Source organism: Brassica napus, chromosome C7 (genome assembly GCF_020379485.1).
Source record: "Brassica napus cultivar Da-Ae chromosome C7, Da-Ae, whole genome shotgun sequence".
Taxonomy (NCBI): domain Eukaryota; kingdom Viridiplantae; phylum Streptophyta; class Magnoliopsida; order Brassicales; family Brassicaceae; genus Brassica; species Brassica napus.
Window position 1 is genome coordinate 3,797,360 of NC_063450.1, and position 12,842 is coordinate 3,810,201.

Here is a 12,842-nt window from a genome sequence, read left to right on the forward strand (position 1 = left end):
TGCATTATAAATTTCGAAATACATTATTTATTGTATTTTTATAATTATACAATTTTTATTACTAATATTTTCAAAATTTTCTACATCTTTTTAAAAAAATTAATAAATTGTTAATCGTAATTTCATTAGTTTCTTTTAGATATCTACAAATTTTATAAATATTGTTTAGTTATAATTTTTAATAACTATATAATTTTTATATGATTTTTAGTAATTTTATACAAGTTGATTTAATACATTTAACCAAAATAAATAGATAAAAATTTTATCTAAGATTCGAATTTTAAATATATTACATATATATTATTAAATGTAATTTAAAATAAATAAAATTATATTTTTCTTAATTTTATGGTTAAATAGTCAACTTTATATTAAATATTAGTCAAAAATAATAAAATATATATTATTAATAAATTTTATTTTAAATATAATTTAATTTTTTTAAAATTTATCACTGCACATGAAAGTATCTATAGAAAATCAAGGGGAAAACAATGTCATGTTTAATAGCAATAGATAAAAGATTGATAAAATAATAGAATGGCCACCTTTTACCAATTCAAATTGCGGCCAATAGTGGGCTTTTAAGTGGGCCTTGAAGCTTTTATTAAAAAAAAAGAAGCCAATTTACACGCAACAAATACTCTCGAGATATCTCCGTCTCGTGTCGTCTCGTCTCGTCTCTCTATCCCTCTCGAATGGACTCTCTGGTAGCGAGCTACGCTTCGTCGGACGAAGAAGAAGAACTCGAGCCATCTACACAATCCCTCACCGTAAAATCATCATCTTCTTCCTCCGTGTTCTCAGCTATTCCTCAACCTAACCAATCCAGATCTTCCAAAGACGAGGCTTTTAATTCATCTTCGTCGTCTTTCCTCTCCTCTCTCCCTCCTCCCAAATCCTCCACCTCTCGCCAACAAAACCCATCTCCGTCCTTACCTAAACGCGTCGTTCAGATCAAGCTTCCTGTAAACCCTAGACCGACCAATCTCGATGACGAAGACGACGAAGAAGAGGAGAAAGCGAGGAAGAAGCGTAAACAGATGGAATCCGCCGCTGCGGCGTCAAACAATTCGTCAGTGAAATCCTTCTTATCCGCCATGCCTGCTCCAAAGAGCTCTCAAGCACTCGGCGCTCTTCCTTCACTGGGGTCAGGATCAGGATCGGGGCGAAGATCGATTCTTGAAACAGAGACGCCAAGTACTGATCAAACGCAGTCGTTTAGTAGCGAGGCGGAACAAGTAGATGCTGGATACGAGCAGAACCCTAGTGGAAATGTGGATGCTTTTGGTTACGGTGGATATGAGCAGAACTCTAGTGGAAGTGGAGATGTTGTGTCTGCTTATGATGGTGGTAATGCTTGGAACGGTGGTGGTGGGTTTGAAGGGACGACGGGAGTGCCTGAGGCGTTTATGGCGATGGATAGTGGTGCGAGGAGAGGAAGGAGAGGGAGGAATGATTTTCCCACGGAGATAGTTGAGGTTAAGCAGGATGAGCTCATGAAGAATAGGCCAAGAGTTGATCAAGTTAAATCTACTGGGATTGCCTTTGGTCCTGCGTATCAGGTTTCTCTTTGCTCTTCTTTTACTGCTAGAATTTGGGATTTGTCTCTTCTTGATCTGTTTTGGTGAATCAAAAGTACTTTAGATTGCTTATAGGATGATGATGAATGTTTGGGAACCCCTGAAATCTTAACTGTAGAAAGCGTGTAGAATATGAATTGTAAATTGTCCAGTAATGAGTAGGATGTTTAGTTTCTAAACTCTTACTCTTGCTTCAGATCTGTTTGCTACAAGAACTAGGGAGTTGTCTGTGATTCGTCTGATTTGGTGAGTCAAAAGCACTTTAATTCCATTTAAATAGCTTCAAGGATGATGATGATGACTGTTTGAGAAACCATTACATTTAACCGTAAAAGTAGACAGAATATGAATCATCTCCTATAATGAGTATTGAGTAGGTTTGTTTAGCTTCAATCTTTTACTCTCTTTCTTGATACCTTTTTGCTCTACTGTACGAACTTGCGAATTGCTGTGATCGCTTTATTGGGTGATAAGAGTATTTGAGAAAAGCCTGGCATTTGACTTTATTTCCTGCTTGCTGCTTCTATTTTGAAGTTTGTTCTGTCATTGTGCACAACCTTTTTGTGGGGATTTATAAGGAGAGAGCTAGTCAAATGAGTAGGATGTTTAGCTTCTAAACTCTTGCTCTTTCTTGAGATCTGTTTGCTGCAAGAACTTGGGAGTTGTCTGTGATTGTGTAAATCAGAAGCACATATCGTCCATTTAGATAAGCTTCAAGGATGATGATGAGTGTTTGAGAAATTTTGAAATTTAACTGTAAAGGCAGAAAGAATATGAATTGTAAATCATCTCCTATAATGAGTATTGAGTGGGTTTGTTTAGCTTCAAACTCTTACTCTCTCTTGAAACCGTTTTGCTAAAAGAACTTGGGAATTGCTGTGATGGGTCTGAGTATGTGAATTTAATTTTTTTTTCTCTTCGGAGATTTCCATTTGAGGGCTTAATCGGGTGATGAGTATTTGAGAAAAACCTGAAATTTAACTGTTGAAAGTAAAAAGAGTAGGAGTCCTGAGTTTACCTGCTGCTTGCTGCTTCTATTTTGAAGTTTGTTCTGTCGTTGTGCACAACCTTTTTGTGGGAATTTATAGGGAGAGAGCTAGTTGATACGACACCTAACTTGATATCTTAAAGCCCTTTTCTTTCATTGAGATAGCGTTAAGGACGATGATGAATGTTTGAGAAACCCGAAATTTAACCATAGAAAGCAAACATAATATGAATTGTAAATGGTCTCCAATAACTAGTAGGTTTGTTTAGCTTCCAACACTCGACTCTTCCCTGGATATTTTTTTGCTGTAAGAACGTTGGATTTGTCTCTAGTGTCTGTGATTGCTTTGGTATGGTTAGTCTAAGAGCCTTTTCTTCCATTTAGATAGCTTAAAGGATGGTGATGACTGTTTGAGAAACCCTGAAACTTAACTGTAACAGGCATATAGAATATGAATTGTAAATCATATCCTATAATGAGTAGGTTTTCCATGCGTGTAACCTCGCTCTTTCTCATTTTGCTGCAAGAACTTGGGAGTTATCTGTGATTGCTCTGATTATGTAAATTTAATGGGTGATGAGTGTTTGGTAAAATCCTAAAAGTTTGTTTTATCTTATGTTGGTGGCTTCCATTGTCAAGTTTATGTGTCTCGCTGGACAATTTATTGGTCAAGAATTATAGGAAGATAGAGCTGCTTGATTCCATACCAAGCTTGAATTCTTTGTATTGCCTTTTAACGTTTTTTTGTTTACATTTGTCTTGCAGCCTGAGTCATCCTCATCTAAGGGGAAAGTGTCAAAGCTTCATAAGAGAAAGCATCAGATCACTGCCTTATTCATGGACATGAAGCACAAAGAGTCGGAGCTAGCAGAGAGGCGTTCAAAAGGATTGCTCACTAAAGCCGAGACACAAGCTAAATACGGATGGTGATTTGCTCTTTGTTTCTCTTAATCATGTGAGATTGGCAACAGATTTTCTGTAACTCTTTTTCTTTTCTTTTCTAAGCTTTGAATGTAATACTCATTTACTTATATGAATGAATCTACACTCAGCAGAATGCTTTACAAGGCTTTATCACTTTGAAAATAATTCTCAGATTTTAATCCAGAGCCTGCCCCCGAACACAAAAGATCTATTCACCCACTACTGTTTTGGGAGCTAACAAAAACCCGAACCTGATCAATCTTTTATAGAGCATCTCAGCATCCTGAAGTTTCGCAATTGGTACAAAACTCATTTGCGTTTAACAAAATTTTCTGAACTACCTTTCTAGAGTCTGATGCAAAAGCATATGCAATTGATGTTGGCTAAGCTTGCGTCCATCAATATTTTCATTTTTGTGATCCGCTTCGCCCCTTTGGTCCTATCTTTCGTGTTTTGGCGTCTGAACGCGGTCTAAGCTGCATTGTAAAGTGACCATTCAGTTCTTATAACCTTGATGATGATTTGGATGATAGAAAAGAAAGTTGGAAGATAAAGAAGCAGTGGAAAAGACGACAAACCATGTTGATGTACTTGAGTTGTTGCATAATCTCATCTGTTTCCAGTTCCTGAGGAAACAAACAGAAGATGCATTGTATTAACTCCTAATGTATTCCTTAGGAGTATGTAGAAAACCTGTCTTAAGAATCAGTGACGTGTTCATGGAGGAAGATGAAGCAAGACTACATGAATGTACACTGCTTAGGCTTTCACAGCTACTAACTTTTCACCCTTGAAAGGATTCTTTTTGAGGAGGAAAAGAAGATGTGAGAATTGTTAGTAAGAGAGTTCGGACCTGAGGGACGGCACAATCAGCATGCAATGGATCCCAAAAGACGGAGCAGAAGCATTCCCACTTGTTGGTCTGTACCTCTGAGCGAGGAGCCCTGAGTATAAACTAAGCATACTGAGTAATTCATTTTACACCAATGGCAACAGTTAACAGATATGAGACAAGGAGGGAGATAACGGTAAAAGCCTAAAATGCTTGATGAAAAGGTGAAAGATATCAACATCCAGGAAGAGGAGAAATAGAACGTGTTAAAATGTTCAGGTTACCTACGCCACTTTCCGCATATATCACCATTTCTATCCTCCTCTCTGCATTGGAGCCAATTTTCTGCAGACTGTGGTTTCTTACCATTCTTGACCACCTTGAGATCCTGCAAAGAGAGAAAGATGACAATCCTCTGAAATCCACTTAACACTATGGCAACTTAAAAAACATTACTATCCACTAATTGAGGAGCTTACATGCATATATTCTGACTCATCAATCACCAAGGGCGCACCAAGAAAAGAAGTATCACTGCTTTAAGATCAAGCAAAAGCCACTCATTTTGGTGAAAGAACATCTTTTATTTCACAATAGGACTCAAAAATTCAGAGAACTGGTGATAATTGAAGTTAAATACCTCATGATTGGACCTGACCAGTCTGGAACATCTGCTTGAAACTCTTTTCCTACTCGAATTCTAATCACAAATGGTCCTCTAACTCTCCATTTCCGTTCCCGTGATCTCCCCTTAATCTTTGTCTTTGATGGCTTCTTTTTCAAACAGGATCGACAGACCCAGTCATCCATCTCCGCAGCTTCTTTCACTCGAACACGGCAGCACCTTGGATGGTATGCTTCTTCACATTCATCACAAATTAACATCTTCTCCACAATTCCTGCCTTATCACAACGTTTGCATTGTCTGAAAGGGCTGATACTACCGTCTGTATCAGAGGAATCGCAATCTGTAGCTTCATTTTCTCCATTTTTACTGGAACCTGAAGCAAGTTGAGAGCTGGATTGTGAAGAGCAGCTGTCATTTGTTCCATCAGAAGAAGATAGTTGTTTACCACGAGAAATACTATTTAGTTTAGGCTTCTTCCGCGTATACACTAGAAAGCCATTAACCCGAGCACCAACAGATCTAAGTTCCAGAGATCTGCACGCTTGTTCAGCATGAGAAATACTATTTGCTTTGGTTTTCTTCCGCCTATACACTAGAAAGCCATCAATATGGGCACCAATAGATTTCCCTCTCAGCTTCCTCCGGCTATACATAAGCAAGCCATCAGATGCATCACCAGTTCTCTTGGTTCCCCAAGTGTGACATTCAGCAAAACTGCCATTAGATTTCACCAACGGGTTACTTTGGCTGTAAAGATGTCGATGACCACTATTCTTGACTTCTACAGGGTTAGATCCAGTAAAGCCCCCATCAGCTTTAACTATCTGCTCCCTTTGGCTAGATTCAAAAGAGTCAGCTTGATCCCCGCCACAACTGTTAGACTTTACTCCACCTTTCTTTCTGCGGCTGTACATGAGACAAAGATCTAATTGATTGTCTCTTCTCTTGGTTTCTCCACAGTTGTGCCCAGAGACAACAGCATCATCAATCCCATCAGCCCTTCTTATAGTTTCGCCTCTCTTTTTCTTTCGGCTATAGACAAGGCAGTTGTTGAAGCGATTTTTCCTTTTTGTGCTTTCTCCAGGGTTATAAACTGGGACAATAGAGTCATCAAATGAATCATCCTGTTTCTTGCATTTTCCTAGGTTATGTTCCTCAGGTACCACACTCCTCTTTCTTCGACTATACACAAGAGAAGTCAGGACCTTTTCCGGTACCTTATGCATAACATTTTGCTCAGGACAACTTACTTGAAGTTTTGGATGTTCTTCTGATTCATTAAGATCCATTGCATCAGGAACAGCAACAAGAAAGCTTACTTGAGAGTGTTCGGGAAGTTTGTGGATCATGTGATAAGTTACAGCAAGCGACGACATCCAATCATTTGCAGGAAATGGGTCTTGATATTCGGATGTGTTCAGTAGACTAGTTTCAAGGGAAGAGCTGAACAAAGTTTCCACCAACATGTTTGCAAAGTATCTGAAAGCACATCCCTTATCTAAGCACCGGTGACTCTGTTGGTCAACTTCTTTATGAGTCCCTCCAGACAGTAAACTGGGAAACAAAACATGGAAAAAGATTCAATATACAGAAAACAAACTCCATAATGGAGTAACAATAGGTTCCCTTCTGATTACTAACTTGGATCAATTTCAAGCTGGTACATAATTTTAGCCTTATCTGAGTAACTGTGTGGTATTGATCATCTCCAATCTCACATGAAAAACCCAGTTCGTCTCTATAATGATAAGGTGGAAACTTTCCACCCAGATTTCTTGGGTGTTCTTCAGTTCTGGGATGCTATTTCAGATCCAAAATCCAGCACCCAGGTTTAGAAAAAAAAACCGCAAAGATTCGGATCTAACTTTGACTCAAATCTAGAAACCCATCCACTTTTCACCACAGCAACCCACATGGATTATAAGCAAATCTATAGCATCTTAAACCCAATCAGGTACATAAAACGATTATGCAGCAAGGAAATTTATTTTCTATGCTAAAATTCCAGTTGCAAATCGAAGCAAATCTTCCTTAAGCCTGAGAAATTCATAACAAGGACACATACGCTAGAACAAAAATCAATTTACACACAAAACCATAGGAGACTAAAACACCCATTCACAAATTCGATTCCAGTAATGCACAAACATTCTCACAAATCAGGTACAACTATAAACAAGTTTCTTGGAGGAAGAGCACAAACAAGAGCAATCGCATTTACCAAATGACCACGAAGAATCAATAGAAACGCTTTTTGGGATTATTCTCCTAGCTGCTGTGGCCTTCTTCTGCACTTTGCCCCACTTCTTTCTCTCTCACTAGTCGCTCTCTAATCTCTCTCTAATCGCTCTCTCTATAACAACTTTCTTTTGATTTTCCTATGGACTTTTTTTTTCCTTATATAACTTCTTCAGAATCTGTTTTATAATTTCACCGCTCTTATATTTGTTTTTGCTTGTGTAAAAAAAGGGGTCTTGTTATGAAATAACTTATAATTTATAGTATCGAGAAATTTAAATAAGAGTAGAATTTAATACCCGTAGGAAGCAAATAACACTACTATAAGTGAGAGAGTTTATTATAAGTAAGAAGAAGAAGATGTAATGGTTCTTTTCTTATAAACTCTTGTTCTTGTTTATGGTGTACAAAATAGTGAGATGAGTGATGATATTTATAGTGAACAACAATGCATAAAATATCAAAGATGGTGCTTGATTTGGTAAATGAGTGGGTGATCATAGTGCTTGATGAGTAGATGATCATAGTGCTTGATGAGTAGATGATCATAGTGCTTGAGTTGGTAAAGGAGTGGAGGATCATTTCAAAGTTTATCTTATAACACTCCCCCTTGATCATCCATCTTGTATTAAATTAAGTTTCGTAACACTCCCCTTGGGAACCGGTGTCACTCTCCGCTCTCGCTTAACGTCTTTGTTGCCTCGTTAAAAACCTTTCTAGGAAAACCCAATGGGAAAAACCATAGTTAGGTAAAAAGAGTACAACTACGTAAGCTCCCCCTCGATTGAGCAGTCATAGATCCTTCTGATGACGCATTCCAATGTTATGGACATGTTTTCTGAATACCGAAGTAGGAAGTGCTTTTGTGAAGAGGTCGGCTGCATTGTCGCATGATCGGACATATCTTACTTCAATCTCTTTCTTCTTCTCGAGCTCTTGGGTGTATGAGAAGAACTTTGGATGTATATGTTTTGTTCTATCACTTTTGATATATCCTTCCTTCGTTTGAGCAACACATGCTGCATTGTCTTCATATAGAATAGTTGGCCCCGTACTTTTGTCAATCCCACTACTTGAACAAATGTGTTGGCTTATTGATCTTAGCCATACACATTCTTTACTTGCTTCATGGAGTGCGATGATCTCAGCATGATTTGAAGAGGTAGCCACAAGCGTTTGTTTCTGAGAACGCCAAGATATAGCAGTGCCTCCGATCGTAAAAACATATCCTGTTTGCGATCGGGCTTTGTGTGGATCTGAAAGATATCCTGCATCTGCAAAACCAACCATTTGACCATTTGAATCTTTAGGGTAAAATAAGCCTAAATCAATAGTCCCTTGTAGGTAACGAAAGACATGTTTAATTCCATTCCAATGTCTTCGTGTTGGAGATGAGCTAAATCTTGCTAGAAGATTAACAGCGAATGATATATCAGGCCGTGTACAATTTGCAAGGTACATCAACGCTCCAATTGCACTTAGATATGGTACTTCCGGACCAAGTATCTCTTCTTTTTCCTCAGGTGGTCGAAATGGATCACTTTCAATGTTAAGTGATCTAACGACCATCGGGGTGCTAAGAGGAGTTGATTTATCCATGTTAAATCGTTTCAACACTCTTTTAGTGTATGTGGATTGATGCACAAATATACCATTTTGTGAATGTTCTATTTGTAGGCCAAGACAATACTGTGTCTGTCCAAGATCTTTCATCTCAAATTCTCCTTTGAGATAGTCTGATGCCTTTTGTATTTCTTTTTGAGTTCCAATAATATTTAGATCATCAACATATACCGCGATTATCACAAATCCGGATGTTGTTTTCTTGATGAAAACACATGGGCATATAGGATCATTCACATATCCTTCTTTTGTTAAATGTTCACTGAGACGATTGTACCACATACGTCCAGATTGTTTTAACCCATATAATGATCTTTGCAATTTTATTGCACATAACTCTTTAGGTTTGGAACTTAATGCTTCTGGCATTTTAAATCCATCAGGGATTTTCATGTAGATATCAGTATCTAATGATCCGTATAGATAAGCTGTAACAACATCCATGAGACGCATCTCAAGATTTTTATCAGCGGCTAGACTCATCAGGAATCTAAATGTGATCGCATCCATTACAGGAGAATATGTTTCCTCATAATCAATACCAGGTCTTTGAGAAAATCCTTGGGCTACAAGGCGAGCTTTATACCTTGTAATCTCATTTTTCTCATTTCGTTTTCGAACGAAAATCCATCTGTACCCAACTGGTCTCACATCTTCAGGTGTGAGTACAATAGATCCAAACACTTTTCGTTTGTTAAGCGAATCAAGTTCGATTTGTATTGCTTCTTTCCATTTATTCCAATCATGTCTCTTTTGACATTCATATATGGATTTCGGTTCTGGATCATCGGTATCTTCATTTACCTCACCTGACACGATATATGAGAAAGCATCATCAAGATCATTTTGTTCATTTCTATTCCATATCCTTTTATTATGGATGTAATTAATAGAAATCTCATGATTATCTTTCGATTCATGATGCTCTGATTCATCAGAGTCCTTATCATTTATTTCTTCCAAAATATTTTCTGCTATTTTGGGTGCATCATATATTTCAGCTTTCTTCTGTTTCCTAGGATTCTTATCCTTAGAACCAGCAGGTCTACCACGCTTCAGGCGTGTTTTTGGCTCTCGTGTGTCATCCTCCTTTTCTTGTTCATTTGGCATTTTGATACGAGCAGGAGCATTTGCAGCTGGTATATGAGATTTAGTTACCGTCTTGGTATCTGCAAATGCATCAGGTAGCTGGTTAGCTATACTCTGTAAATGCATAATTCGTCGAACTTCTAGTTCTGACTCTTTAGTAGGAGGATCAAGATATAACAATGATGGTACACTCCATTTTATATCACTTCCAACATTTTTGTTTTCTCCCCCTAGAACTGGGAATACATTTTCGTCAAAATGACAATCAGCAAAACGTGCTGTAAAGACGTCACCAGTCTGTGGTTCTAGGTATCTTATAATTGATGGAGAATCACAACCAACATATATTCCCAACCTTCTTTGTGGTCCCATCTTTGTTCGTTGTGGTGGTGCTACAGGCACATATACCGCACAACCAAAGATTCTAAAGTGGGAAATGTTTGGTTCTCGACCAAACGCTAACTGAAGTGGGGAATACTTATGGTATGCACTCGGTCTGATCCGAATGAGTGCTTCTGCATGCAAAATGGCATGTCCCCATACAGAGGTTGGAAGTTTTGATCTCATGATCAATGGTCTTGCAATCAATTGCAGACGCTTAATTAAAGATTCAGCCAAACCATTTTGCGTATGAACATGAGCAACTGAATGTTCAACTTCAATTCCCATTACCATACAATAGTCATTGAATGCTTGGGATGTGAATTCACCAGCGTTGTCTAGTCTAACTCTTTTAATAGTATAATCAGGAAACTGTGCTCGCAGTTTGATTATCTGAGTTAGAAATCTCGCAAATGCCACATTTCGAGATGATAATAGACAAACGTGTGACCATCTACTGGATGCGTCAATTAATACCATAAAATAGTGGAATGGTCCACATGGTGGATGTATCGGTCCACATATATCACCTTGAATTCTTTCAAGGAACTTTGGTGATTCTTTATCGATTTTGGTTGGCGATGGCCTTACGATCAATTTTCCTAGAGAACATGCAACACATGTCATTTTATTCCCTTGAGAAATCTCCTGGATTTTCAGTGAATGACCATGTGAGCTCTCTATGATTCTACGCATCATTGTACAGCCTGGATGGCCAAGGCGATCATGCCATAACGTGAACTCTTCTGGGTTCCGTTTTACTACAAGATTTGATTCGATCTCATCGATATAAGTATGATGTAATCCCGAAGGAAGTTCTGGAAACTTTTCCAATATGTGCTTTCTGCCACATTTTTCAGAAATTACATACATGTATTTCTTTCCATCCTCAGTTGCAGACTGAGTATCATATCCGTGAAGATATATGTCTTTAAAACTCAACAAATTCCTTTTAGAACTCGGAGAATATAAAGCATTATTTATGGAAAATTTTGTTCCATTCGGCAAAGTAAAGTTTGCTTTACCAGTTCCTTCAATCACGTCTGCAGGACCTGATATTGTATTGACGACAATTCTTGTCGGTTTTATATCAGAGAAATATCTCTTTTGTCTCAGAATAGTGTGCGTTGTTCCACTATCTGGTATGCATATTTCACGAATCCGTTTCTTGGATTTTGCTCCATTAGTATTTTGATCCATTTCTGAAATTATTATAAACATTAAATAAAAGTGAAACGTGAAATTTATTCATTGATTATATAAAGAAAACACACAATAATTATACATATATTGTTGTTAAAACAACATTATTCTTTGAAAACATAATTATTATACATTACAAATGAGGACTATTCAGCAGTCTTATTAGAAACATTTTCGTACTCTTCAAGAGTATTCTAGTCCAGCTCATTTGCGAAATCAGAGGATTCAAGGTATGAGGTCCCTTCAACGTTTTCCGTGAGGTTCACCTCTTTAGCCTTTCCTTTTATGGATTCTTGATATAACTTGCACAAATGTGGGGGAGTACGACAGGTACGGGACCAATGTCCTTTACATCCACATCTGTAACATACAGTCTCACTTTTCTTTGTGGTATCCTCTTCGGTTTCTTTGCCTTTATGAGGTTGTTCAGATCTAACCCATTTGTTAGATCTAATACTTTTAGGATAGTAAGGCTTTCCACGTTTGTTGTTGAAACGCCGACCACGACCTCGGTTGGTATGGTTTCTCCTTCCCGAATATTCTACCGCCGTAGCATTCACTTCGGGAAATGCCTTGGCTCCCGTAGGTCGGGAATTATGGTTTTTGATTAGTAACTCATCGTTCTTTTCAGCCAACATGAGTGTTACCATCAATTCAGAAAATTTGGTGTACCCACATTTTCTGTAAATTCGGGATAAGACGTTGTGTTCTTTGTGGAAGGTATTGTATGTCTTGTCAAGCATTTCTGCTTCGGTGACAGGGTTACCACAATATTTTAATTGTGCAACTATCCTTAAGATAGTGGAATTGTAATCTCTAACCCTTTGGAAATCCTGAAACCTCAGGGTTTTCCACTCTTCAAGAGCGTGAGGGAGATTGATTTCCTTTTGATTATCGAATCTGTCTTTCAAGGCTTGCCATAGTACAGCTGGGTCCTCAACGTCTCCATAGTCGTGAGTTAGATTCTCATCTAAGTGCTTCTTCAGGAAGATTATCGCCTCGGCTATATGCTCGGGTGGCGATTTGTTACCGACTTTTATAGCTTCGGATATCTTTTTTATTACAAGATAAGGTTTCACATTTGTGACCCATCTGACATAGTTTTCGCCGGTTACTTTTAGAGCGGGAACTGGAGTTTCTCGATGTTTGCCATTTGTATTTCTAAAACACAAAATAGTAATTTTATTAGAACTTCATAATTTAAAAACCGTTTACATTAACCATACAAGCAATTACAAGGAGAAGCGATGTAAATAAAATTAAACCGATAATCATCTTAAATTCACTTGGAGTAAATTCTCCATCGAATAAACCATAAATAGAAACACAAATAAAAATGGCACATAAAAA

The 12,842-nt window shown here is 37.8% G+C and overlaps 2 protein-coding genes across 10 annotated transcripts; one reads left to right on the forward strand and one right to left on the reverse strand.

Annotated features, from left to right (window-relative positions):
- The first annotated feature begins 630 nt into the window (after positions 1-630).
- Positions 631-3,648, forward strand: LOC106357622. 2 transcript variants are annotated; one of them, XM_022712653.2, is made up of 3 exons: positions 631-1,568; positions 1,784-1,832; positions 3,340-3,648. In XM_022712653.2, exons 1-2 carry the CDS (start codon positions 702-704, stop codon positions 1,817-1,819), a joined length of 903 nt encoding a protein of 300 aa, XP_022568374.1. In that variant the 5' UTR covers positions 631-701; the 3' UTR covers positions 1,820-1,832; positions 3,340-3,648. The 2 variants fall into 2 exon arrangements, with proteins under 2 accessions (XP_022568374.1, XP_013652748.2); XM_013797294.3 differs by lacking the exon at positions 1,784-1,832 and having other exon boundaries at positions 633-1,568.
- On the reverse strand, positions 3,581-7,390 carry LOC106357620. Of its 8 annotated transcripts, none has more exons than XM_022712651.2 (8): positions 7,180-7,372; positions 6,278-6,512; positions 4,971-6,175; positions 4,810-4,867; positions 4,615-4,718; positions 4,352-4,442; positions 4,077-4,124; positions 3,581-3,974 (listed from the first exon to the last, which is right to left on the reverse strand). In XM_022712651.2, the coding sequence occupies exons 2-8, from the start codon at positions 6,422-6,424 to the stop codon at positions 3,906-3,908; spliced, it is 1,722 nt and encodes a 573-aa protein (XP_022568372.1). In that variant the 5' UTR covers positions 6,425-6,512; positions 7,180-7,372; the 3' UTR covers positions 3,581-3,905. The 8 variants fall into 8 exon arrangements, with proteins under 8 accessions (XP_022568372.1, XP_022568370.1, XP_048618207.1 ...); XM_022712649.2 differs by adding an exon at positions 6,600-6,758 and having other exon boundaries at positions 4,971-6,512; XM_048762250.1 differs by having other exon boundaries at positions 4,810-4,864; positions 7,180-7,362.
- Positions 7,391-12,842: the final 5,452 nt, after the last annotated feature.